The sequence below is a fragment of the Cutaneotrichosporon oleaginosum genome, assembly GCF_008065305.1.
Source record: "Cutaneotrichosporon oleaginosum strain ATCC 20508 chromosome Unknown ATCC20508_contig07, whole genome shotgun sequence".
NCBI lineage: Eukaryota > Fungi > Basidiomycota > Tremellomycetes > Trichosporonales > Trichosporonaceae > Cutaneotrichosporon > Cutaneotrichosporon oleaginosum.
This window is the reverse complement of record NW_027072176.1, coordinates 923,049-947,013: the sequence shown is the minus strand read 5'-3', so window position 1 is coordinate 947,013 and position 23,965 is coordinate 923,049. Positions and strand designations below refer to the sequence as shown.

At 60.0% G+C, this 23,965-nt stretch overlaps 10 protein-coding genes across 10 annotated transcripts; 5 read left to right on the top strand and 5 right to left on the bottom strand.

The window, feature by feature from the left end:
- Window positions 1-1,307: 1,307 nt before the first annotated feature.
- COLE_07594 (uncharacterized protein) lies at window positions 1,308-2,256 on the top strand (the record flags this gene model as incomplete). The annotated part of the gene is made up of 2 exons (XM_018426904.2): window positions 1,308-1,483; window positions 1,566-2,256. 2 exons carry the CDS (start codon window positions 1,308-1,310, stop codon window positions 2,254-2,256), a joined length of 867 nt encoding a protein of 288 aa, XP_018276628.1.
- Window positions 2,257-3,083: 827 nt separating this feature from the next.
- COLE_07593 (uncharacterized protein) lies at window positions 3,084-5,101 on the bottom strand (the record flags this gene model as incomplete). Its single annotated transcript, XM_018424038.2, has 4 exons — window positions 3,084-3,369; window positions 3,501-4,173; window positions 4,362-4,637; window positions 4,690-5,101. 4 exons carry the CDS (start codon window positions 5,099-5,101, stop codon window positions 3,084-3,086), a joined length of 1,647 nt encoding a protein of 548 aa, XP_018276627.2.
- Window positions 5,102-6,473: 1,372 nt separating this feature from the next.
- On the bottom strand, window positions 6,474-7,418 carry COLE_07592 (uncharacterized protein; the record flags this gene model as incomplete). The annotated part of the gene is made up of 2 exons (XM_018419672.2): window positions 6,474-7,264; window positions 7,304-7,418. 2 exons carry the CDS (start codon window positions 7,416-7,418, stop codon window positions 6,474-6,476), a joined length of 906 nt encoding a protein of 301 aa, XP_018276626.1.
- A 3,331-nt stretch (window positions 7,419-10,749) lies between these two features.
- COLE_07591 (uncharacterized protein) lies at window positions 10,750-12,749 on the top strand (the record flags this gene model as incomplete). Its single annotated transcript, XM_018421506.2, has 4 exons — window positions 10,750-10,911; window positions 10,946-11,099; window positions 11,156-12,066; window positions 12,204-12,749. 4 exons carry the CDS (start codon window positions 10,750-10,752, stop codon window positions 12,747-12,749), a joined length of 1,773 nt encoding a protein of 590 aa, XP_018276625.1.
- A 419-nt stretch (window positions 12,750-13,168) lies between these two features.
- On the bottom strand, window positions 13,169-13,822 carry COLE_07590 (uncharacterized protein; the record flags this gene model as incomplete). The annotated part of the gene is made up of 4 exons (XM_018424037.2): window positions 13,169-13,273; window positions 13,313-13,385; window positions 13,444-13,590; window positions 13,731-13,822. The coding sequence occupies 4 exons, from the start codon at window positions 13,820-13,822 to the stop codon at window positions 13,169-13,171; spliced, it is 417 nt and encodes a 138-aa protein (XP_018276624.1).
- Window positions 13,823-14,260: 438 nt separating this feature from the next.
- Window positions 14,261-15,673, bottom strand: COLE_07589 (uncharacterized protein; the record flags this gene model as incomplete). Its single annotated transcript, XM_018425537.1, has 1 exon — window positions 14,261-15,673. The coding sequence occupies one exon, from the start codon at window positions 15,671-15,673 to the stop codon at window positions 14,261-14,263; it is 1,413 nt and encodes a 470-aa protein (XP_018276623.1).
- Window positions 15,674-16,495: 822 nt separating this feature from the next.
- Window positions 16,496-17,545, bottom strand: COLE_07588 (uncharacterized protein; the record flags this gene model as incomplete). Its single annotated transcript, XM_018419671.2, has 1 exon — window positions 16,496-17,545. The coding sequence occupies one exon, from the start codon at window positions 17,543-17,545 to the stop codon at window positions 16,496-16,498; it is 1,050 nt and encodes a 349-aa protein (XP_018276622.1).
- Window positions 17,546-17,994: 449 nt separating this feature from the next.
- On the top strand, window positions 17,995-19,046 carry COLE_07587 (uncharacterized protein; the record flags this gene model as incomplete). The annotated part of the gene is made up of 5 exons (XM_018424036.2): window positions 17,995-18,063; window positions 18,115-18,191; window positions 18,225-18,534; window positions 18,621-18,779; window positions 18,963-19,046. The coding sequence occupies 5 exons, from the start codon at window positions 17,995-17,997 to the stop codon at window positions 19,044-19,046; spliced, it is 699 nt and encodes a 232-aa protein (XP_018276621.1).
- A 3,782-nt stretch (window positions 19,047-22,828) lies between these two features.
- Window positions 22,829-23,119, top strand: COLE_07586 (uncharacterized protein; the record flags this gene model as incomplete). Its single annotated transcript, XM_018424035.2, has 1 exon — window positions 22,829-23,119. One exon carries the CDS (start codon window positions 22,829-22,831, stop codon window positions 23,117-23,119), a length of 291 nt encoding a protein of 96 aa, XP_018276620.1.
- Window positions 23,120-23,167: 48 nt separating this feature from the next.
- Window positions 23,168-23,554, top strand: COLE_07585 (uncharacterized protein; the record flags this gene model as incomplete). The annotated part of the gene is made up of 1 exon (XM_065626558.1): window positions 23,168-23,554. The coding sequence occupies one exon, from the start codon at window positions 23,168-23,170 to the stop codon at window positions 23,552-23,554; it is 387 nt and encodes a 128-aa protein (XP_065482175.1).
- Between the last annotated feature and the right edge of the window lie 411 nt (window positions 23,555-23,965).

Genomic DNA, 23,965 nt, shown 5'->3' with positions numbered 1-23,965 from the left:
CCGAGGATTGTTTTCATAAAGATAAAGAGAGCAACGAGTGCAGCAAGGAGAAGATGGATGAAGCCGGGAGGAGCGCCGCTATCAACACTGGGGAGGGAGAGCTGATGAAAAGACAAAGGTTGGTGTACTTGTGGCGGCTGTGAAGGAGTAGAAGAACCGATGACGTTAAAGTGGGGCAGGTCCCGACAAGGAGGGCAAGTAACGGTTATCTGGTGCTGACAGCGTGGGGCAGCTTTACTTTGAAGGGTTGAGAGTGTGAGACTTGCCGGCTGAATGAGTGTGTGATGGTCGATGGGCACGCGATGGGACACACTGACATGGGCCAGATTAACAGAATCGTATGTTGCTCCCATCTTTTGCATCTTTTGAGTGTCTGCTAGCTGCGGACATATAGTGAATAGCAGAATAGCCAACGCCCGAGCCCAGAAGGCCAGAAGGCCAGAAGGCAAGTAAAGAAGCAGCAGCAGGAGCTATTTATGGTCGGCGGATGCCCCTCCCCCCTCGCATGCGCTCGCAATGGATGGGGCCGATCGGGACGGCATTTGACAGATGAGGGCGCATGGCGTGACGATCACTCCCCCTGCCCCACGCTGCGCACTTACCCTTGGAAGCAAGTGCCTGGGCCGGACGGCTGGACGCGTCATAATGGCACTTGGGTATGCCAGGGAATGGGAGACGCGCCGGGGCCAGGGTGTCTCAGGGGCCGGATGAAGCTAAGACCGCCGAGGAGCCCTATTTAGAACTGACCAAACTGGGGTGCGAGCGGCATGGCTGGGCGTCTGCGCGCGTCCACGGAAGGGGGCAGCTCGCGTCAACTCGGACGCCTCAGGGGCATAAGGGAGATGCCGGGCCGAGAGAGTTTGGATCTGATACAAACAGGCAATACAAGTTGGATGGACGAGCGAGATTTGGGGTGGGGGGCAAAGGAAGGGTGGTGTTTGTACACAGACACTAATCGTCGCTCTCTCTCCCCCCCCCTTGATCCTCGTCCTTGTTGTCTTCTCGCTTTGCTTTCATCCACAACACTCTCTCTCTCTCTCTCTCTCTCTCTCGCATCTCGCACCTCTCACAGATCACCAGATCACAGACTCCCTCCACCCTCCTTTCCACTCACCCTCCTTGACTCTCTACTCTTCGCCTTCTCCTCTATTCCATCTCTTTCATCTCGTTCATCTCTTGTCATCCTCCGTCCTCGTCTCCCTTTTGTCTGTGCGTGTGCCATTCTTTCATGCTGCTCCGACTTGCACTGCCCCGCCCTCTCGGACTATGCTAACCTCCAGTCATCACTCAAACTCACAAACATCACCATGCTCTTCTCCCTCACCCCCTTCCTTCTCCTCGCCGCGGCGTCGCAGGTCGTCGCCGCCCCTCACATTCACAAACGCGACCATTCCCGCCTTGCCAAGCGCAACTTTGGCCGCGTCACCTTTTTCCGTTCCACCGACTCTGACCCAAACCTCGCCTGCCAAGGATACTACTACTCGTGAGTGCCCACACGTTGCTATCCCCATCCGGGGAGGCTAGCGCTGGCTGGTTGAGGCGCCAGAGCCCAAACTCACACCCAGCGACGAATCCTTCCCCCTTGTCGCCCTTTCCACCTCTGGCGACTTCTCAAACGACAAGTGTGGTCAGTGGATCACCGTGACCTACAACGGCCGCACCGTCTCTGCCCAGGTTCAGGACGCATGCGCCACCTGCTCAAACGGTCAGATCGACCTGTCGCCTGGCGCAATGCGCCAGCTCGACCCAGACTATGAGCGCACGGGCCAGTTCAATGCCGAGTGGAGCTTTGGTGGAGGCGGCGGCGGCGGCAACAACGAAGAGCCCAAGACGACAACCAAGGAGGAACCCAAGACCACTTGGACCCCCCCTCCCCCCGAGCCCACCACTACCACGCCGTCGCCCAAGCCGACCCCAACTCCCACGCCAACCCCCACCCCGGACACTTCCTCCACCTCGAGCCTCACCTCGGGCACACCCAGCTCGCTCTCTCCCAGCTCGTCGCTCCTCTCGTCGGCCTCGCTCAACTCGACTACTTCGCTCAACGCGACCTCGTCCCTCAACGCTACCTCGAGCCTCAACCAGACCTCGTCCGCGCTCCCCTCGGCCTCGCGCAACGCTACCGCCTCCATCGCTGCAGGCAGCGACCACGTTGTCGCTGGTCAGGGCGACGTCGAGGACGGCGCTCTCTCGGGCGTCGGCAACCTCGTCGTCAGCATTGGCCGCCTTATTGTCCTCGCCGTCGGCGGCAACTAGTCTTTCGTTTTTATATTTCATGCAGGTGTAATGGGTTTGGTGGTTTGAGGGTGTGAGCGGCAGGCTCGAGAGCCGGACAGGCTCAAGGATCCAGAGCCATCAGCGGTCGCGCTATAGCGCGGGTATGGTCAGGGCTGAGCCGGTCTGTTCTAATCACGGCCCACCCCAAACCGGCCCTGGCGCGCCTGGCGGCTGGTCCTCCCGCGATCCACCATGGCCACCATCAGGATGATGCGTGGCTCGAGAAAGGGGCTTCTCGCCTTGCTTCTACCGAATCTGCTCTCTTCACCGTCTACTTAGCTACTTCGCTTCTTTCTCCTGTCCGACTCGTGTCATGTCCGACGCCCTGTCTGCTTTGGCCGCAAGCATCAACAATCGCTCCCCGCCTCCCATCCCCACTGACATCCACTCCTCGAATTAAAAACAGTACTTGAAAGTGATGGTTACTCAATGGCTTGATGAGAAGGAGGGAGACTTCATCCCCTTGCATCCCAGGCTCCACAAGGATGCCGTCAACTCCCTATTGTCGCTCCTGGCCGCCGACACCGACACCAACCGGATTGTTTGTCTTGTCAGACCTGAGGTGTGCTTCAGTCTCGTCGCGACTGATGACATGCGAAGGGGTCATCGCTCATGTTTTGGGTGGACACTTGCAATGAAATGATCCACGTGGGGCAGATCACCGTTGAACATTCGACCTGGTCCACGTGGGGCAGCCATCATGCACCCTCACCGGCCTCACCATGCTCACCACAGAGCATGAACAAATACATGTGTCGTTATACTGGACAACTTCTGACTCTCTGTCTCTATGCTCGGCCCCCGTTCTAGAGCTCCCCCGACGCCTTGACGGTGCGCAAGAACCACCACGTCAGGCCCGCGATGCCGCCGAGCGTCGCGAGTCCGCGGATGATGATGGCCACCACAAGCGCATGCCGCACCGCCTGATAGAATGTGCTCAGCGCCGCGCCCGACCAATTGGTACGCCGATCCGCCGCCCGGTCCGGCCCGTGCACGCTCTCCTCCCAGCTCCGCACGACTTGGCGGTAGCGCCGGCCAAAGACCCAGATCCAGAAGTTGACGTCCGGGTATGAGAAGCGTGGGAAAACGGCGCTGGGGTTAGCGTCGGTCTGGGGGCAGGGTGGGGGTGGGGGCGTGGGGTGAGGCAATGGAGTTAGGGAGGACGTTGACTAGGCGCAGCAGCTCGCCCGATCGCCCATCCCTTCAATTACACGGCTACTCACGTTACTCCGGGGCCGACGCCGCGGCGTCGCTTCTCGATAATCTGCACGCTCAGCTTGCTCTTGGGCTTGCTGTGAGAGTCCGCCATGGCCGTCGTGGTGCGCGCGCCAGGCGTGCTCGCGTCGCTGCTGAACCACTGCTGGTCGAATGTCGAGTTGACTGTCACGGGTGTGCGTGGGCCAAAAATGGTCGAGCGCGTCGGTGAGCTGCTGGTCGAGTTTGAGCGGAAGCGACTCGATGTCGGCGTCCCGGGCGTAAGGAGGCGCGCATTGCTTTCCTGGTTGGGGCAATGGGCGACGAGATCAAGGCTCATGCCGAGACTGAGGCCCCAGAGGCGCAGGAGGCGCTTCCCGCTCGAAGCGTCATACCATGTCCCGCTCCCGCCCTCAGGCGGCTCCTCGAACTCCATGCTCATATCGAAGCCTTCGGCAACAAAGTCGGGCTCGTCCGGCAGCAGAATACATCCGAACTGCATCTTGCCGACCAGCCCGCGCAGCGCCCACCGCACAAGCTGGTTCCGGGGAGACAGGCGCGTGCTGATGTCGATGTCGATGTAAGACCACTGCCCTGCGTCGAATGGTGGGGTGAGAGATGACATGGGGATCCAGTGCACTGTCGAGACCTCGGACGCTTGAAGTTCGGGCGTGGGCGAGAATGGCGAGGTTTGGAGGAACACTGGGGGTTAGCTGAATGCCAAGAAATGGGGTGCCTTTGTTGACAAGAAGACAACTCGAATAACAGCCTGCACCATGACGCCAGAGAGCGCCTTGTAGCCACTTGACGACAATCGGCTGCCACGGCACGATGTATAGGCGCCAGGGGCGGCACAACCGGGGGGGAATCAAGCTGCAAATCACACTCACCGAATGGAGACAGAATCATGAGAAGACGTTTGCCGAGCGACGTCGTGATTTCGCGCTCGTCAAGCCGCCCAACCTGAACAAAGTTGGACTCTGCGAGGTCGATGCCGATCTCCTCCCACGTTTCACGGAGAGCGGTGTAGACCGCGCTGTCATCGGAGGGCTCCTGCCGCCCACCGGGGAAAGCGATATGGCTACTCCATCGACTGCCGCCACCGCCCGCGGGTGCGCGCCGGATAAAAAGAAGCTCCGGCACCGTGTCGGGGTGGTTGACCCAATCTGGCGTCAGGGGACGGCGGGCGTGGGTACAACGGTGGTGCGGTTGACTCACCCAGCCGCAAGAAATCGTCAAACTGCATGCCGACGCCAAACTCCTCCTGCGGCACGACGGGTCCCGCATACCCATTGGGCACAGCGCCCTCGAAGACGAGGCCGGGCGCCGGCTTCATCCGAATGATGAGAGCGACGGAGGCGCGACGGGGCTGCGTGGGCGGCGAGAGGATGAGGCGCGGCGGTGTCAGCCGCAGGCTCTGAATGAGCGCGAGCACGTTTTGTGCTGGCACTGTGTCTGGTGTGAGTGGGCTGCCAGGGAGGAGGGTGAGGCGACGGAGCAGGGTGCGAGCGGCGAGGACGGGGGTAGGGGTGAGCCCGAAGGTCGGAGTGGGGGTTGGGGCCGACTTGGAGGTGGGAAGGGAGCGATCCAGGCCGTACGGCGTGGTAGGAGGAGCGGGCGCGAGAGTCATGGTGAATGGAGTTGGGGGCGACGTACCGGACATGGTGGCGGGTGGAGTGTTATCAGCGTGCCTTGATGTTTGGGTGATGGGTGATGGGTGAAAGGCGCGCGCTGTTGGGGGCAGGAGAAGCCAGTCTCGAGAAGCAAGGACGAATGATTGTGCGAGGCAAGGACGAGTGCAGATGGGGAGTCGAGAGGACCGAGTGGCGAGGGGAGGAGGGCGACGACGACGATGACGAGTGAATGAGTAACGAGATGAGAAAGAGAAGAGCACTGAGCGCGTTGCGATTTCTTTGGGGATGCAGGAATGTCGGCAACACTGGCCCGGACCTTGCCCACGTGGTATTTACATAATCCCGTCCTAGACGCAGGCTCGGTGACAAACCCCTCGGTCCCACCCGCCTCCTCCTCTCTCCCACTCGCATAAGCTCAGAGTGCCCACCGCGTCAGTTTCTGCACCTAGTCACATGCGTATGTGTTCGGTCGTCCGCGAAGCGATTCTGTGGATCCGTGGCCACTCGCTGCGTTGGGGACGTGGGGCCCTCGGGCTCGCGTGACATGACCAAGTTTCATGCTTCCACCCTCACGAGCTCCAGCTCCAGTGATCGGGGCCTGTGACGTCGTGGCGTGGGGCGGTGTAAGCGAGGCGCCACCCATATTGTGATAACGTCCTCGAGTCATCTATATGTGTCTGCATACGGTATGTACAACTTATGCTAGCCCCCGATTCCGAACATGCGCGAGCGGCGGCGCGTCCCCGGCGGGTCGCGCACGCGGACATGCCACCCGGGCTCGGAGACGGTGGTCATCTTGGGGAGGGAGTCCTGGGCGACAGGCTGGGGCTTGGTCTCCGCGCTGTCTTCGCCAACGGCGCGGAGCACAACAGCGGTCGCGCGGTGCACGGGCACAATTTCGGCCGTGTGGATCTCCCGTATGTGCTCTGCCATGGCGCTCGCGACGTGCCTCTCGTCGGCCGGGAGGAGCGTGACAGGCGCGCGCCCGACGCCCACGCCCGTCCCGCTCTCAGCGGGCGTCTCGCGCACCTGCTGCTGCTGCACGGCGGCCGCGATCGCGTGCTGGATCTCCCCATCGCGCTCGAGCACGGGCGGAATCGCGCTGCCCCGCCACGCACTCGCGCTCGCGCTCGTCCGCGCTGGCGTACTCGGCAGCGGAGACGCGGGGGATGCAGGCGGCGTCGTCGGCTCGGTCCAACCGCGATCCGTGTCGTTCAGCTCCTCTAGGTCGAGCGCGGAAAGGCGGCCCTCTACTTCCAGCACTGTCGCGAGCTGCGACGCGTGCCGCATGCGTCCTGCCTGCCCTCCCTGGCCTGCCTGTACTGTCGGGGACATGGGCGTGGCGGGTGGTGTGGGTGGTTCCGCGACCTACGAGAATGATACAGCGCCGCGGTGGTATGCGAAGTCGCGCTGGATCGGGGCCTGGGGCATGGGCGTGGCGGGCGGCGTGGCGGGTTCGGCGCGCGAGGGGGCTGCTGGCGTGGAGGAAGAGGTTGGGTCCGAGGCCTCCGTGGCAGGGTTGGCGGACTCGGACGGATCGGATGGCTCAGAGGACGGCGTGAAGACGGCTTGAGATAGCGCAAGCGCGTGGTCCATCTCTAGGATGGGAGTGAGCTGGTCCACCGCCCGCCGCGGCTCAGTCTCGGGTGCGAACGGCGTCGCGGGCGGCGTGGAGGGCAGGCGCTCGGGCGTGCTCGTGCCGGTCAGAGCGCGCTCGGGGTCCGCCTCTGCGAGACCCGCAGTCGCGGGCGCCGGATGCGCGGGCCCCGGGGCGTCACGTACTATCCTGGTCGGCGGCGTCTCAGCGAGGATCTCAGCCAGGTCCATCAGTCCGCGCTGCGAGATCGGCGAGGGCGGCTCGCTCTCCTCGTGCAGTGCTGGCAGGGCCTTGGCGGCCTCGGCGAGCGTCGTGAGCTCTTTCTCCTTCTTCTTCTTCTTGGGCGGCGCGAGGAGCTGGATTTTATAGTGGGGTCCGTGTCGACCGCTTTCAGCCTGACCCCCCGTCCCCGCCCCCGCCCCTGCTCGACCGCGCGCAGGCTCGGCGTACGCGGGGTGCCCGGCGTAAGTGCTCGAACTCGGGTCTTGAATGTGCACGTGTTCGTGATGCGAGTGCTCCCACAGCCGGCCAAAGAGGGAGCGCCGCTTGTCCTTGGTGGTGTCTGTGATCAGCCCAGTGTCCTTGGCCCGACGGGACCCACCCGACGCCGTGTGCGACTTGGCGCGCCCCTCGCCACCACCCTCCTGCTCCTTCCGCTCGCCTCGAGCCGACACTGCGTCAGCCTCGCCGCACGCATCAGAACGTACGTGTCCCATCGCTGGCTGAGCGTCGCGGTCGCTCCGCCGAGTCTACGCCCTTTCCTTTGCGGTTCTTGCGTGGGATGAGCCCGAAGAGCATAGTGGTGAATGGGCGCTGTGAAGAGACGTGGATCGTGATGCTGTGATGGCGACCTGGGCCATGCGGCCGCGTGGCGGGCATGGTCTGGTCAGTGCGCGGCCGTTCTCTTCTCATCGGCTCATGCAGCGTGTGGTTACGAGCCGTGCACCGACTGTTGCTGGGCAAATGTTTGCACAGTAGTATCTACTTGGGAATGCTGGTGGTCTCGATGGCGCTACGCCACAATCGGGGGCTGACTACGACCAGGCTCGTCTTAAGGTCGGATCAAGGCGACTCAGACGATCCAAGTAGAAGCGACGTAGTGGCCACAGGCAAAGAGATCGCCAGGAGTCTCTTCAGAGATAGTACACGATACTGCTGCCGTGAGTTTGTCCAGCACCGTGAAACCGTTAGTGGCACATTATCAGTGCCAAGGCTGCGCCGACTCGTGTGAGTAGACCCGCCTGGGCTTTATCGGCATTGTTACAACTTCTGCATTCCAACCAGCCACCTAGGACTTTGCAGCCGCCGACGCCATAAGTACCTGTCTCACAATTTCGCCCCAGTCGCCGTCCAGTTGCATGTCCACACCCGTGCTGTCTGTCCGCGCGCACTGTGCGTTGCCGCACTCGCACTCGGTAGGGCGAACAAGCGCCTTCTCCGCTGGGCCCTCGAGCGGGGTGCCAAAGGTTTCGAGTGCATACTGCTTGGCGCCGACCTCGGCGCGGTACTGAGCCTTAGTGAGGAGGCGGATGCGACCGGCGACCTGCTCGACCGTGCGCTCGTCTACGCCCGGCGCTGTGACGTTCCAGCAAGTGCAGATGGCCGCGACGAGAAGGTGGTGCAGGCTCGCCAGGCGTTTCGCGGGGCACGGCTCCTTGGCTGGGTCGCGCGTCGTCCGCATCAGCCGGCGGGGGAGGTCTTCCAGGCCCACGATGGTGTATTTCGCCCGGTTGAGGGACGCGATCATGAGGCACATGGGCACCAGGAAGGGCTGGGTGCTGTCGTCGGGCGAGGGCGTGCTGGCCGAGCTGGAGGCTGGCGTGGATTCGCTGATCTTGCCGCTGTCCGGACGGAATATGATCACGCACTCGCCCCCACGTTGGATCGAGGCAAAAGTGAGGTCGTCCAGATCAAGGCAACGTGGGCGAGAGTACGGGGTCTCGCTTACGCAGGCCTCACTCCATGGAATTACCATGACTTGTCGTTTGGTCGCGCCCCGCATGGATACTAGTGCCTCGGGCAGCGACTTGCTAATCGGGGCGGGACACACGTCGACCTGCGTCTCGGCCGCGAGTGCACCGTAGTTCCACCCGTAGCGGCGCGTCATCTTGACGCTGGAGACGAGCTGCCGTGTGATGGTAGGAGGCAGTACGACTGTGTTGCTCGGATAGTCGACCGTGCGGATATGCTTGAAAGCGCGGGACATGCGAGGGCGAGGCGCGCTGGGCGAGTAGTCCATCGGAAGAACGGGGAGGCGGTGGCCTTGAGGGGAGACGAGGACGGCGAGGTCGAGCCCATGGGCGTCCTTTCCGGGACACTTGCGTCTGACCTCGACGTGAGAGAAAAGGATTTTGTCGGCGGCGTCGCGCGTGTCACGGCTTACGAGACGCAGGCGAAGGAGAGTGCCACGGGACGCATGGGAGGCAATCATGCCAAACACTCCGGGGTACCATCGAGGATCAAGAGAGGGCCTGGTGATGGCGACGGGGGATGCGGAGGGTTCTGGCTCAGCGGGGTGGAGTCTGGTATCGGGAGGCAGGCGTCGGCGCTTCGGTGCGACCGAGGGTAGGCGCTCGCCGGGGGGAGGGTGATACCATGGGCAACCTGGGCAAGTGGCGGAGTGTTCAGTGGGCTTGTAGAAGTAGGGGAAGGGGTAGGGAAACGGGTAGGAGTCGTCGGGGGGAGGCGAGTGAGGACCACGGCGGCGTACGCGGCGTTTCTCGACGATCTTGACGGGGTTGGGGGTGTGAATCATGACGGAGCCGGTGGTGGGTGGGAGTTGACGTTGGAGTAGGCCCTTCAGCGGCGACAGTGAGCGCTGGCGATGAGGTCGTGTGTTTTGTCGTTGCCGGCGTGCCCGACAAGAGTGAAAGAGCTGAGAGAGACAGAGAGACAGAGAAAGAGATGAGCAAGAGTAAGAGAAAAGTGGGCAGTTTGGGGAAGACGAGTGCCGAGGGAGAGATGTGAAGAAGATGTGTCGGTTGATTTATGAATGGCGCTTTACGTGGACAACCTCCACGTCTGGTGAGATCCCCAACGTCTCTTGGCGTCACTCGAGTTGCTTAGCTTGCCTCCTCAAGCTCCTCGGCTCCTCGCCCGCAGCCACCCACAGCCACAGCCACAACCCAGATCACGCGCGCACTCATGTGCTTCTGGACGGATCTATGGGGCTATCCATCTGGATCTACTCTTCGTGCGCGGCCGGTTCAACCGTGTTCCGGCGGCCTCTCGGTGCCACAGGTCGCGACTTTTGTAGATTGGCGAGACTCATTTAGGGGCTCCGAGGCATGCTCGTGCATGCTACATGATGCCGGGCGCCAGCTGGCAGCTTGGCATTGGTCGATTGAGCCGCGGCATAACGTCTTTGTGTGATGGGGGACGCTGCAGCCATTGTGGGCAAGACGACCCCGAGGCATGCTTTTGAAACCCCGCGGGGCCGCTGCCAATCACAACCAGGGTGAGGGGCGAGAGGCTGCGCGCGTCAAGGTTCATCAACAGAGAAAGCTTGGGCAGCGTGCCTTGGGAAGCTGGGAGGCATGGGGAGCTGGGGCGATGGTGATGACGGAGTTTGCGATAACGCGGATGTTGGAAACGGGGGCCGGATGTGGTAGAGCGCGTAAGATGTCGATTGTCATCGGAACGAGCAGAGACGAGGTGGGACCTGCCGCGCCTCGATCCGGTACCCCGGGCAACGGCTATCAGCCCTCTTCTGCCCTCTCACATCACTGATCACTGCCCATCACCTGACTCATTCTGCTCGCCATGCATGGAACCAAGGACGTCAGTACATACCGCAAGCACGAGCTTTCAGTCTCTGCGGCGTGTGGGTGGGCTAGCCCACGTTTCTGTGTGGCCCCGGAGTCTCGGCGTTCAAACATCCGACGTCACTACTTGAATAGCCGTACACTGTCCGTGCGCCCTCCCCGGCATGCCCGGCCCACTCTCTCCACTCCCGATCACCCATGGCCGTGTTGAGTCCCACGCCTTGCTGGCTGCTCACTGGCAATCTGGCTTTGCTCACGCATCTAAACACTCACACCCACTACAATGCCAGACGGAGCCAGCGGCACGAGCCCGCGCCTTCCGCCGTTCGCGGCCGCGCAGTCACTCAACACCAAGTTCATCCCGTCCGTGCTCATCGTCGGCGCGGGAATCGGCGGGATCACGCTTGCGCTTGATCTTGATGAGGCTGGTCTGACTAACTGGATCGTGAGCGATTCCAAGCTGCCCAGGCTCACGGCAGATGGTCGACCGAGAAGATGATATGGGTGGGACATGGCTCGTCAACCGCTACCCTGGGTGCCGGTGCGATGTCGCCGCCGTCGCGTATAGCCACTCGCGCTTCCAGAACAGCCAGTGGACTGAGACGCATCCGGACCACCGCGAGATCCAGCGTTGTGAGTGAGACCTTGTTGCTTCTCCTATGTCCCTCCACAGCCCACGCTGACACCAGACTGGGCAGACATTGTACGCACACAAGGCCTGACGAACCGGCTGCGCCTGCAGCACAACTACGTCAAGGCCGAGTGGGACGCAGATGCAAACGTATACCACGTCACACTGCGCGACCTCGTGAACGACACCGACGTAGTGTACACATGCAACGTGCTGGTGTGCGCGACCGGCGCATTCAGCGAGCCGAACCGCATCGCGTTGCCCGGAGAGGACGAGTTCACAGGTGAGGTCGTACACGCTGCACGCTGGCCGCGGGACATGACCCCTGCAAGCTTGCGGGGCAAAAACGTCGTCGTCGTCGGCAACGGATGCTCGGGCGTCCAAATTGTCGGCACGCTCGGCCTCGACCCCGACATCAAGCTCACGGCGCTCGCGCGCGGCCAGCAGTGGTTCATGCCGTCGTCAACCGGCGGCATCGCCGCCGCACGTAACAGTGCGCCGAACAGCGAGCGCCTGCGTGCCATTCGTGCACGCTGGCCCCTTCTCCAGCGACTGCACCGCTGGATATTCCTCGCCCTCGCCGACCGCCGTTTCTACTACCAGTGGACGCGCGAAGGTGCGAGTGCCCGTAAGCAGCTGGAGCGCGATCTCGGTGCGTGGATGGTCGCTCGCGCCCCAGAGAACCTCAAGGACAAGATCGTCCCAGACTTCCCGTTCCAGGCCAAGCGGTACATCTTTGAAGACGGCTACTTTGCCGCTATCAACCAGCCCCAGAACCGTGCCGTTTACGGCCGCATCGCGGGCCTCACGCACAACGCCGTGCGAACCGACGACGGCGAGGAAATCCCCGCTGACGTCGTCGTCCTCTCTACCGGATACGCGGCCGACCACATCGACATGCAGGTCGATGGCGAGAGCGATAGCACGCGCAACTATGCCGGCAAGGGTGATTTGGTGTATTATCATGGGGTGAGTACTTGGACAAGGTGGCACGTGCGCCGAGATAAGTATACGGCTACGCAGTGGCCCCGCAGCGGTGTACGAGTTCAATCACTTGTACGATGCCTCGAGAAGACTTCGACCATGAGGACCCCCGCTCACACCAGATCGCCCTCCCAGGCATGCCAAACTACTACACGATGATGGGCAACAACTTCCTCGTCAACCACTCGTCCGTGACCGAAGTGCTCGAGATTCAGGCTGCGTACATCACGCAGGTCGTGCAGGCGATGCGAGACAACGGCATCGCCAAGCTCGAGGTGAAAAAGGCGGCCGCGCAGGCCTACGACGACCGTATCGCCGCGCGCCTCGAGCAGACGACCTGGCCGCGCGTAAACAATTACTGGCGCAAGGGGGGCACGGGGCGCATCTTCACGCACTACCCTGGCCCCATTGCCCGGCAGTGGTGGGATAACGCGTGGCCTGTGTGGGCCGATTATGTGGGTGGGGAGAAGCTCGCGCGTCGCCAGAAGATCCGCAAACTGATATTCCTTCTGGTACTGCTCGTCGGGGGCGGCATGGCGGCGGTAAAGGCCTGGGCGTCGGGGGTGCCGCGGCGCATCATGCAGAACGCGTTTGCGCGTGGTGACGCCTTCTCCCAGAGGCTGATTGCGCTCGTAGAGTCGATCCCGCAGCGGCTTCGTATCCAGTAGAGTCATTTTGTACGTTGTATTGTAGAAATGAAGTTAGCTGTTCTTGTTTGGAGGTCTAACCAGGGTGCGTGTGAATCCGAACAAAGGCTGGTGGTACAACAGAGACTGTCATGACAATACTACGACAAACCAGGCGCTTCAATCACCAGGGGTACTTGGAAGAGCCGTGGGTGGGGAATAGGTGCTGCGGAGATCACGCGTCTGCAGAAGGCTATGCGGTCCGCTTGCTTCCGGCCACGCGGCACGAGTCCTCTAATGGCATGCGAGGCCGCGCGCGCCTGTGCTCGAGACGAACGCACTGCTGTCAGCTCTATACGTGACACCTTGTGGCTTCACAGGCGGCAGGGGAGCGGGCGCGACGCTACCATCCCCATCCCGTGTTCTCCATCTTGTCCTCGACAGCAGTCTCGCATCAGGACTTACCTGATATCCATCTCGTCCTCATACACATAGTGCCCGAGGAACGCTCCGACAACAATCGCCGTGCAGAGGTAGACGTTATACGTCATAGCGACAAGCATGAGCTGGCGTTAGATACGACTGCACCGCAGCGGGCGACTCACGAAGTACGCGATGGCGACCGACACCGCATACATTCCCGCGCGCGACGCGCGCACCGAGGATGGGAGACGGACGCTGGCGTCAGTCATGCCATTCGATGCTTCTTGATCTGTGTGTCAGAAGAACGACTCACATGCCAACCTTGGCCGCGCTCTGCTCGTCCACAGCCGCGTAGCCCGTCATGGGCGTCGCGGCAAGCGTGCTCGCCACGGCGCGCTCGTAGCGCCTGCTGCGAGCGAGGAGGGCCGCGTATGCCACTGAGATGCCGACGATGATCGCGCTGGGGTCAGCGGGGAGGTTGGAGCAGGAGTAGGGAGGGTGGGAAGGGGGAAGGGACGAGAGAGGACGCAACGTCGAGGACTGGGATCTGGGACGGGAAGTGTTGAGGAAGAGAGACGAAAAAGAGAGTGCGAGACTCACCACGACGCAAGCATGGTCATCCATCCACTGACGTGCCAGGAGCGGAAGACGACACAAGTGTCGGCAACCTGGGCATTCCAGAGCATGTTCATCTGGTATCAGCGGGGTTGCGGCCGCATTTCACCGAGCACTTGGGCATGTCCATGTCGGGCATGTGACCGCCGTGGCCGTGGTCGCCGTGATCCATAATGCGCGGGGGGTTAGGAAAGAGAGTGAGAGAGGAGAGTAGAGATCGTGAGTGAGGGGACGGGAGGATGCAAGATGAGACACGGACATTCCCGCCTCTCCTGAGCCTGATGCAGATCGCCCAATCCTGAGGGTCGTCCCCGGTGAAACGATCAACGATTGACCAAAAGTTGCGTCTCAGGACACCCCCATAGCTTCGATATCCAACCCTTTCGTGCTACGGCTTCATCGGCGCCGCAGCTTGAAGCAAATGACCGTATATCCACTGACGACCTCTAGGTTACATGGGGCTCTATCACAACTACAATTGGGCTGCAATGCTACTCCGCTCCACGGTCAAACGCCTACCGCGGAGGGGCGATGAAGTCCTCCGCGAATTCCTTCTCGCCAACCTCCGCGCGGTACTCTGCAAGCGAGATAAACCTCACCCGCTTCTTGAGGCGCTGGTACTGCTCAAACGTGTGGTCGCGCGGTAGGATGCGCTGGTACAGCTCGTACTCGAGCTGGGGCCGGGGAATGGGATCGCGTGTCTCAAAGCCGAGCACAGTGGCCGGCACGGTATCGGTGCCGACAATGGTGTAGTGCACGCGGCTGGATGTGATGATCTCCTCTGCTACAAGGTTGAGCACGCCGACAGACTCGGCAAGCGCGAGGTCATGGAAGCTCGAAGCAGTGACGACCGATGGGAAGTGCAGGATGATGACAGCACGGCGCACGCTGTCGGATAGACATAGGGAGCGGAACACGCTGCGGTAGCGTAGGTGCGAGTTTCGCGGGCACGAGATGTTGAAAACACGATCGCGCACGCCATCGGGAGTCTGGGGGACTCCGGTCAACACTTGAGTGTTGATAAGTGTAAGCGTCACGTACTTTATGCACGATATTGGGTGGCGCCACTGGCTGCCTGGATACGTGTCGCGCACCGTGTGCACTTGCAGGTACGGAGCGAGGAGACCGATGTTGACACTGCCCAACTCCTCAGTACCGATGGTGATGTCGCCCAAGTTGCTCGCAAACGTCAGTGTGCGCGTGTGCCGCAGGATTGCTGGGTTGACGTAGGCGCGCCCAGTGTCCCATGCGTCCCACGCGTCGTAGCTCTGCGGTGGAAGACCAGGAATACGTCGCTTGCCCTCCGCGGACAGATGAAGGCACAACTTTTCCTCTATAGCTATGCTGGTCAGCACAATCGACAACGCCATCTCGCGGTCTAGTCGCGCCTTGATCTGCCGGCAGAGGAGGCGACACATGATGCGCGTTTCGTGATTCGCAAAGTGGAAAATGCGGTGAATGATGTCTGAGTTGGCAGGATACGATACTGGCGACGGAATGATAAGGAGGTCCGCGTCGATGGCTGCTTTGGCCGCATGACACAATGTCCTGCACACTCGGCGGGTTCCGCGGTCCGCCATGCAGAGTATGCGATTTATAACCTTCTTGTGGGCGTGGTAGGCAAGGGCTGTGGGAGATGGGAGGCCGGTGGGAGGTGCGAAACACTGGCCGTACTCGAACTGGAAGCGCGACGGAGCCCACTCCACCTCCAGCTGCACACCGCCTGCCCAGCAGGTTTCCACAGGAATGTAATCCTCATCTTCGTCCGAGCTCGACAAACTGCCGAGCCCCGCGGTGGGTGTCGTGTCGCGCGAGCTCTCAGCGCTCTCGACCTCGGAACGCAAGACGGAGACCGTAGACCCTACCCTGCCAAACCTGGAGAGTGGATGACAGGGGGCCTTCGATTGCGCGACGGCCGTGTAAGACATGGCTGCAGGTGGGAGGTGATGACAGCGACAGAGAAGGTGGGTCGACAAGATTTGTGACAACGGTGGTAACAGCGCGGGGGACCACGAAGGCGAGGGACGGCGACGCAAGCGCTGGCCTTGAAGGGGCTGCGGAGGGCAAAGCAGCTGGGAATGGTGGGCTGCAGCGGGCAAAAGAGCAGGCAGGGAGGTCAATCGCTCGTGGGTTCGTGGGAGGGAGGATGACGACTGACGAAATGTCGGGACGGAAGATGAAGTGGGGGGAGGGAAGGGGGTTCTCGACTGACGAAGCTTGTCGGCGATCACCACTGCGTTATGTGCTGAAGCGGCGGTGAAGGACTGTCACGAGCAAGTCAAGATCGGAGGAGAGTAGGTGAACACAAGAAGTGACGGCTTGACTGTATATGAGACAAAGCAGAATGATCGGGTGGCGTTGTTTGCCGCAGTGTGGCCAAACGCCGCACTGATGGGCAAAGATCTCATGTTGTGATTGTGATTCAGTCGTGTTGCACGCTGCACGTTGGTGCACAGACTAGGAGGCTGCGCCCCATCACTCCCCTCCCCCACCCACTGCGATCGCCATCTTCGACTCCATCGTACGAGTCAGACTGATGGGCTGCTCGATATCGAGGCCCAGTCGCCAGCGGAGCCTTGATCGACATTCCTTCCGCCCTATCCTTCCTCCCCAGCGGCCGATGCCAGATACTCGTTTGAGGCGGAGCCGGTCCGCCGCAATCATCACGCGCCGTAGCGGAGGATGTCATCGCGAGTATACCTGCTGTCAGCGCATACACTGGGGTCCTTACGTGGAGTCGGGGCGGGGTATCAATCACCCATCTCTTTTGCCCATTGCCCCTCGCCAATAGACTTGCGGTACGCGTCGAGTGCGACAAATTGCACGGCGTCGACGGCGGCGTGTGCGTCCGTCATGCTCCAGTTAGGGAACGCTGCGTCGATCTTGGCGTTTCGATCCGCGTTGTCGACGAGGCGATGGAGCTCAGCGCGGGCTTGTCGCTCTCCAGTTTTGGCGTCTATGCTGCCCGGATATGCGTGGGCGACGTCCACGAACGTGATCTGGAGGTGCGGAAGGTGGTGGACGAGTACCTCGCCCATGTCGGTCAGGAGGCCGAGTGGCCCCACCTCTTCTTCGTCGACATGCCCGCCGGCACCTGTACGGGCACAGATAATCACTAGGACGCGTGTTCCAAGTGGGATGCCAAGCAGCGCACTGACGCCCAGGCGCCAACACGCGCGCGGTGTGCAGTCAACCAGGAGCACCAGCCTAACAGGGCAGTCGGAGTCATCCCCGACTTCAGGCAAAGGCAGCGACGGGTGACTCCCACAGTCCACGGCGGATCTCACAACAGTAGTAGGGGCCGATGCGTAGACGAACGGCGCAATGTCCGCTGCGTCTTCTTCCCCGGCTGCTGTAAATACGATCACCTCGAGACAGGAGAGGAGAGAGGTGAACTCGCCCACGCCGTCCGGCACGACTGTGCCCACGAGTTCCAGCACACGAACCGCGCGCAGTGCCTCTTCCCAGCTACCATACCGTTCTGCAGTCATGGTCCGCTCGGCCGCGCGGTTGGCGGCACGCTCTACCCAAAGGCCGAGATGTGCGACATAGCGTCCCATGTCATCGTGCCAAGTGCGGAGGAGGGGTGGGCGGCCGAGAGGGGAGGAAAGAGCATACTCCCAGAACTCGGGGTCAGACCATGGGTTTGTGGCGGACGTCACCCGGATGTGGTACATGAGACGGGCATCGGCGCGCGTGCAGAAGTCGCGACTGCAGCGTCGGAGAGTGAGGAGTGCGGCACTCTCAGCATGGGCAAAGACGAGGTCGACAAGATGTGGGAAGTGGGCGGCATCGAGCATCTTGTTTCTTTGAAACGGCCTGTCGAGCAAGTGGAGTGACGAATACGAGAGAATGGTTTGGTAGATGTCAGTGGAGGCGGCGCGGCGCTGCGGTAGGAGGGCGAGCTGCGGTTGAAACCACGCCGCAGCTGATAGTGCCCAAGATGATGGTGATGTTATTGATGTTGTCGGTGCGGCATCCGGCGCATTGCTTCCCTGTGCGTGACCATGAAGAGACGGGCGACGGAGTGCAATGCAATGGCGAGGTCTTGATCGAGAGGCCTTGTGGGGCTGCGTCTCCAGTTGTCGGAGAAATATCGGATCTTTCTCACGTGTCTCGGTAATTTGATTCCGCCTCGATCAGTGCGCGCGCCATGACATGTCGAGCCGACAATCCATGCTGCAGTCCATCAACCATCATCTATCGCGTCGACACCGCATCTTCAGTCTCCGCCTCAGGTCGTTCCACCATGGCGTCAAAGGCTGGAAAGGCTCAGATGGAGCTCAATCCCCGCGGCATCCCTCGCGCGCCCTTCGTCGTGCGTCGTTGGACAGTTCCCGCCTTCCTCTCGTTGCATTGCTGAACCCAGGACAATGTCGAGGAATATGTCGGCGGCAAGGATGCGGAGATCGACGGCGTGATCAAGAAGTTCCAAGAGACATCGGCGTAAGCGCTCCGAACAACGTAGGCTAACGACAGGAAGTACCGCTACATGGAGCTGAATCTGCAGCAGCGGCGCAAAGCGTTGCTGGCGAAGATTCCCGATATGGAGCAGACGCTGTCGGTTGTCAACTTCCTGGCGGCGCGGCGACGAAAGGCGCTCGGGGAGGAGGAGGAGGAGGAGAAGGGCGATGGTAGCGATCTGGAGGACGACGACATCGACGCGCTGCTCGATGGCGAGGACGAGGATGACAAGGAGAAGCCCCTGACGACACTGTTCGAGCTCAACGACACGCTGTACGCCGAGGCGCAGGTGCAGGAGACGGGCGAGGTTGGGTTGTGGCTGGGAGTGAGTAGTCTCGGTGTCTGGGAAGGTTGAGTGGTAGAACAGGTGGCGCGGCGGCGAGACAGTGCATCAATCGTGGCTAACTGCAGGCAAACACTATGCTCATGTACCCCCTTGGGGAGGCGGCCGAGCTGCTGAGTAGCAAGCTGTCAGGCGCGAAGAAGAACCTTGCCGAGGTTGTCGAGGACCTCGAGTGGATTCGCGAACAAGTCACCGTCATGGAGGTCAACTTTGCGCGTGTGCACAATGTGAGTCTGCAATCACGGGGGCAAGCGCGATGTGGGCCAAGTGCTGCGTTTCTGGAGCGAAACGCGCATTAAGAATGGCAGTGACACAGCATTCGACTTTACCATGCCGGAGAGCACAGCGACTTGGTTCGAGGGTGCTTCGGTTGGCAGGGGCGGACACGGAAGTTGCGCGCTAACACACAGTGGGACGTCAAGCGCCGCCGCGACCGCAAGACGACGGAGTCGCACCTGAGGACGAAGGGAGACGATAGCGATGACGAAAAGTAAAGCATAGACTTGCATGCGATACCCAACATTCTAGCTCTAAGTCAAACGTGCCTAGTATAGACTGTGCAGCCCGGGGGAGGGGGGGGGGGGATGTCCTAATTGGCGCGGGATGCGCACACATGAGTCTCCGCCCATGCCGCTCAACAGCCCTTGCCTTGTCGCGCAGATCCCTTGAGTCGTCGGTCCCGCACCTACATCCATGTGCACCCAGCTGACCCGCTCACCTGGCCAGCTGGCCTCCTGGCCTTTGTTAAACTGGGTGCCGTACGTACTGTGCTGACGACTGTCGCTGCCAGCAACTCTACTGCACATGCTACACATACATCTGCTCGAAGAAGATGCTCCTCCCCGGATCCCTGGGCTGCTTTTTCCACATCTACTGCCGTCTACGGCGCTTGTGCTGTGCTTTACGAGAACTTACTTCAGTTAGGGTTCGTTACCACCTCGTAGCGGGTCTGGACAGCCTTGATTCCTTTTGAAGGCTCGACCAATGGAGCCCGAGCTGTTTGTCAGCCTAGCACTGCCGGCATAGGACTCACACGAAAGGCGACGGCCTGGTTCTCCTTTGCCTTCTTAAGAGCAGCGGAAAAGTACCTGCTCATAACAGCGGGGCTGATTGTCGTGGCGAGAGACTCATCCAGCGGGGTGAGGTACTCGAGTCCGGCAGCCGTCGACAAAACCGTCGACGAGGGCGAGTCTAAGAGACTGGAAGATACATACGTTGGTCGTTACTGAATGACGACGGCGCTATATATACTATGAGCCGTAAGGATGTATCGTATCGTGCGGAAGTACTGACACTGAGTCACATGATGGGCTGGTTCTGCATGCACGTGACGTTGGGCGTAGACCATGTGTGGGTCACGTGGTCGATGTTGCTGGCGCCGAAGGTGGCGCCACGACATAACCTCGCTGTCCAGCATATCCAGCATGTTCAGCATGACAGAAGTGACGAGCCTAACAATCGCTGACGATCTGACAAAACTGACACCTCACTTTCTGATGGCACTGCTGCGACCATCTGGTGTATTCAATCGACGCCTGTATGTCCATCAGCCATCACTGCTTACGAACGGATGAACACTAAAGCAACTGGGCTGATACCAACATAATTAGGACGCCCTGCAGCCTACATATTATAAACATGCGTGTGCTCCGCACTTCGCACTTTGGAAGCCGTCCTTTTGGTGTCGTTTAGCCGAGCAGGGTTGGTCGGTGGCCGGTGCCTTGCCGTTTTGCGTACTTTTCTTATGAACCCTCCAGGCAATGACCACATCCCGGAAATCCCCCACATCGGCGTACTTAATCATTGCTCCTTGATTCGCTCCTCTTTGGAGCCCGGGATGTCTGCGGCGGGATCGAAGGCACGGCGCAACCGACCGCGCCTTCATACCGACCGGGGTTGCCACCCAGGAGGTATTCAATGTGATGGTACTTGTTCCCATTACGCACGGCACTAGCCAAATCCGATTGGCCGAGGTTGATGAGCTCTTGAGCAAGATATTCCTCTCGCGGAGAGAGTTCGTTGCACCGACTGTCGCGAGCCCTCGGCTGATGGATGTTGTCGCCGTCATAGATCCAGGTCGGGATGTTAAAGGTCTCAGCAAAAGGTAGCGTCCTCGCGCTTCACTGTCAGTGTGTGGCGAGCACAGAGAAAGTTCTACGAACTGCCCAGCAATTCTACCATCCTTCTTGATGGAATTTGCCCGTAATGGTCATCCCCGTGACGAAGAAAGGTTGGCTGCTCGGCATTCATATCCTTGTCCCCTTTAATGATGTCTCGGGCTTCCAGGTACATGATGTATGCCCAGACGGGATCGGCCTCTTCACGAATGCGATTGTATGACCAGCGCGCGTCCCAGCGGTGCTTTTTCTGGTGGACGAGTCACATGAGATGATCCAGCCGAGCCAGCTTGCTCTCGCCCGAGGTGCGATACGTTTGAAGCTGAGCAGTGCGATAGTGGAAGAAGTAGCGAGTTTCCAAGGACCCGACGACGATGTCCTGGTTTGCGTCTAAGTGCAGACTGCCGATGCGTCCGAAGGACCTTGCCGATAGCTCAACCATCATCTTTGCGACGTCCTGGAAAGACTTTTGGCAAGTCGTGTCTTCCAGGAGGGAATCTGGGACGAAGCCTTGAATGCGTTCAACGAAAAAATGGTAAGCATTTGTGGCTGCAAGGTGTAAGTGACAGCCGATGTTCCAACTTACGATTGACATCCGGCCCAATGAACACGCGTGGCACAAAGGTGGGCGCAAGCTGATTCGCTACGATGCTCGTAGCGAGATCAGTCGAGGTGAGATCGTGATGTGCGGACCCCGAGGGTGAAAAGGTCTCACAACAGAATTCGAACAAGCCACTGGACGCCGTCCTCGAAGGTGAGAGGGGCGTTGAGACGGTATGAGCCACACCACTGTCGCAGTCGTCGCAAATGCCACAGTCCAGCCATCGGCTACATTTTGCGGGGCTGTAGTTGAGCATTAGGGCGCAGATGCAGGGAGAAAGCTAGGTACTCCATTAATATAACATGGAAATAAAACATGTACGCAGGGCAGAATCGCGGCGACTACAACGGTTCGATGCGGCGAGACGTCCACGCCTCTCCCAACAAACGCTCCAGCCACATTTCCTCACTCTCGAGTGCGCGGTCATAATCCGGCTCCCCCCGGCACACTGAAACTCGAAATTATAGAGGGTGAGCTGAGGGCGGTCCGAGGGTAGCGGCTCGACCTCGTCATTCTCGTACATCTCCGGCTGTCGCAGGCACCGGGTTGCTATGCTCCATGTATCGCGATACATATGCACACCACCCCAGCTGCGTGCAGTTTCGCGTACGAACAGGCCATCTCGGAACTGAAGATCAGTTTGATCGACAATACAGCGGTTCACAAAAAGTCAGTGAAGCTCTCCCAATGGTTTGGGTTCTCTTTGGTCGCATCGGCTAGTGTACGACCAACATTCTCAAGAACGAGGGCGTAGATGACGTATGTGTCGTATCGCCGCTTATGCTCCCTCTGTAGATGTTGAAACAGTGAGGGACTGTCGTTGCGCCACCGTCGGCGCCAGCAACATCGACCATGTGACCCACATGCGGTCCATGCCGAAAGTCACCTGCATGCGGAACCACTTCATCATGTGACTCATCCTTGGTACTTTTGAAAGATGATACATCCATATGGCACATAGTATATATATCGCCATTGTTACTCAGTAACGACCAATGTATGTATCTTCCAGTCTTCTAGACTTGCCCTGTCAGCAGGATAATTGACGTCTGCTGGACTTCAGTACTCACCCCACTGGGTGTAGTCTCTCCCCACAACAGGGACGAGGGTACCTTGCACAGGCGCGAGTTGAGCGTATACACGTGCTTCCTGGAGGATAACTGTCAGGCCCTGCGCCGTTTGGAAAGGCAGAGGCTGGGGAGTGGTTGAGCACAAAGGTGTCTGTACACCGGATGTTGCTGCACCACCCCGATGACTCGAAGTTGACAACTGTGATAGACGTGCAATAAGACTATGATACTATGAGGGGGTAAGAATACGACAAGTATCAAGAGTTGGGGGAAAAGATCCTAGACGTCACCGTATGTGTGACAATGCGATGTGAGCGGTACCGACATGGGTATCGATCGGTACCCACGCCGTTATGCATTGGGGAGCGTCTTGCGATTGGGATGCATGGTTATCGTGTGGTGGATGCCACGTGGTCAACACATGTAGTCGGCGCTCAGTGATCATTGTCGTTCAGATCGTCACATGTCCATACTCTCAAGATCCCACAATGGGGGACGCTAGCACCATCTGTGACGCTTTCGCGACCATCCGCAATGGTTTTGACGCTCTCAGCAAATGTACTCCCAACCCTGCCATCCTCGACATGCCAGTGCCACCTGATGACACCTCCACCTGGGGTCGCGCCCTCTTTGGCGGCATATTCACCATCAACGACACCTGTCATAGTCTCAAGACAGACATTGCGGCCCTCAAGACAGATGTCACGGGCTTGAAGGCTCAAGTCGCTCAGGTCGAGCTGCAGACCATGCAACAACTGATCGATACCTTCTACAAGTGAGTATCCATAGATAGACTTAGCAGCTGTCATGGCCCGGTCCACCGACCCATGACCTCCAGCGGAGATCCCTGTATGTCCGTCACCGTACACACGGAGATCACCCATATCTCCTTTACCTCCACTCCCCCGCTCGACCGATACTCGCCCGACCACCCCGCTCGGAAGCGGGTCGACCTACGTCGACCCTCGTCGGACATATGGTCCACCTCGTCTGTCGACCAACCGGCTGACCGCCTCGGTCGACTCCTCGACCTTGCGACAACCGCCGGTCGACCTACTCGGCCGACCAATCGGGCCCCCTCCTATAGTTGCCTATATAAGACTTGTAGCCCGACCGGTCGCCCGTGTCGATTCTGTTATCCTTGTGATTCCACTGTTCTTCCGAGGGTTGTCCGAATAGCAGCATCGGTCAACCCCCGTGCGTTCTCCCCCTAACTCCGCCTCCGCTTCCCGTTCGGACTTCGTACTTCGCCGGTCCCGTCACCCCGTACGACGGGCCCTTACAGCAGCTGACTCTCAGGCGTGAGCTGATTACTGCGCGGATTTACAATGCGTCAGGTAAAGTTGTCATGGCCCGGACCTGAGATCTAGCTTAGGTAGAACTGCTGTTAGGGCTGATAGCCCTAATATTGTACCTTTTAGTGATACGGTCTAAAGCGTTCAATTCCGTTTCTCACAAGAGTCAGTGATTCCCCTCTGACTCCTATCCCAACTCCTTGTCAGGCCCTGCGCCGTTCAGAAAGGCAGAGGCTGGGGAGTGGTTGAGCACAAAGGTGTCTGCACACCGGATGCTGCTCCACCACCCCAATGACTCGAAGTTGACAACTGTGATAAGCTTGCAATAAA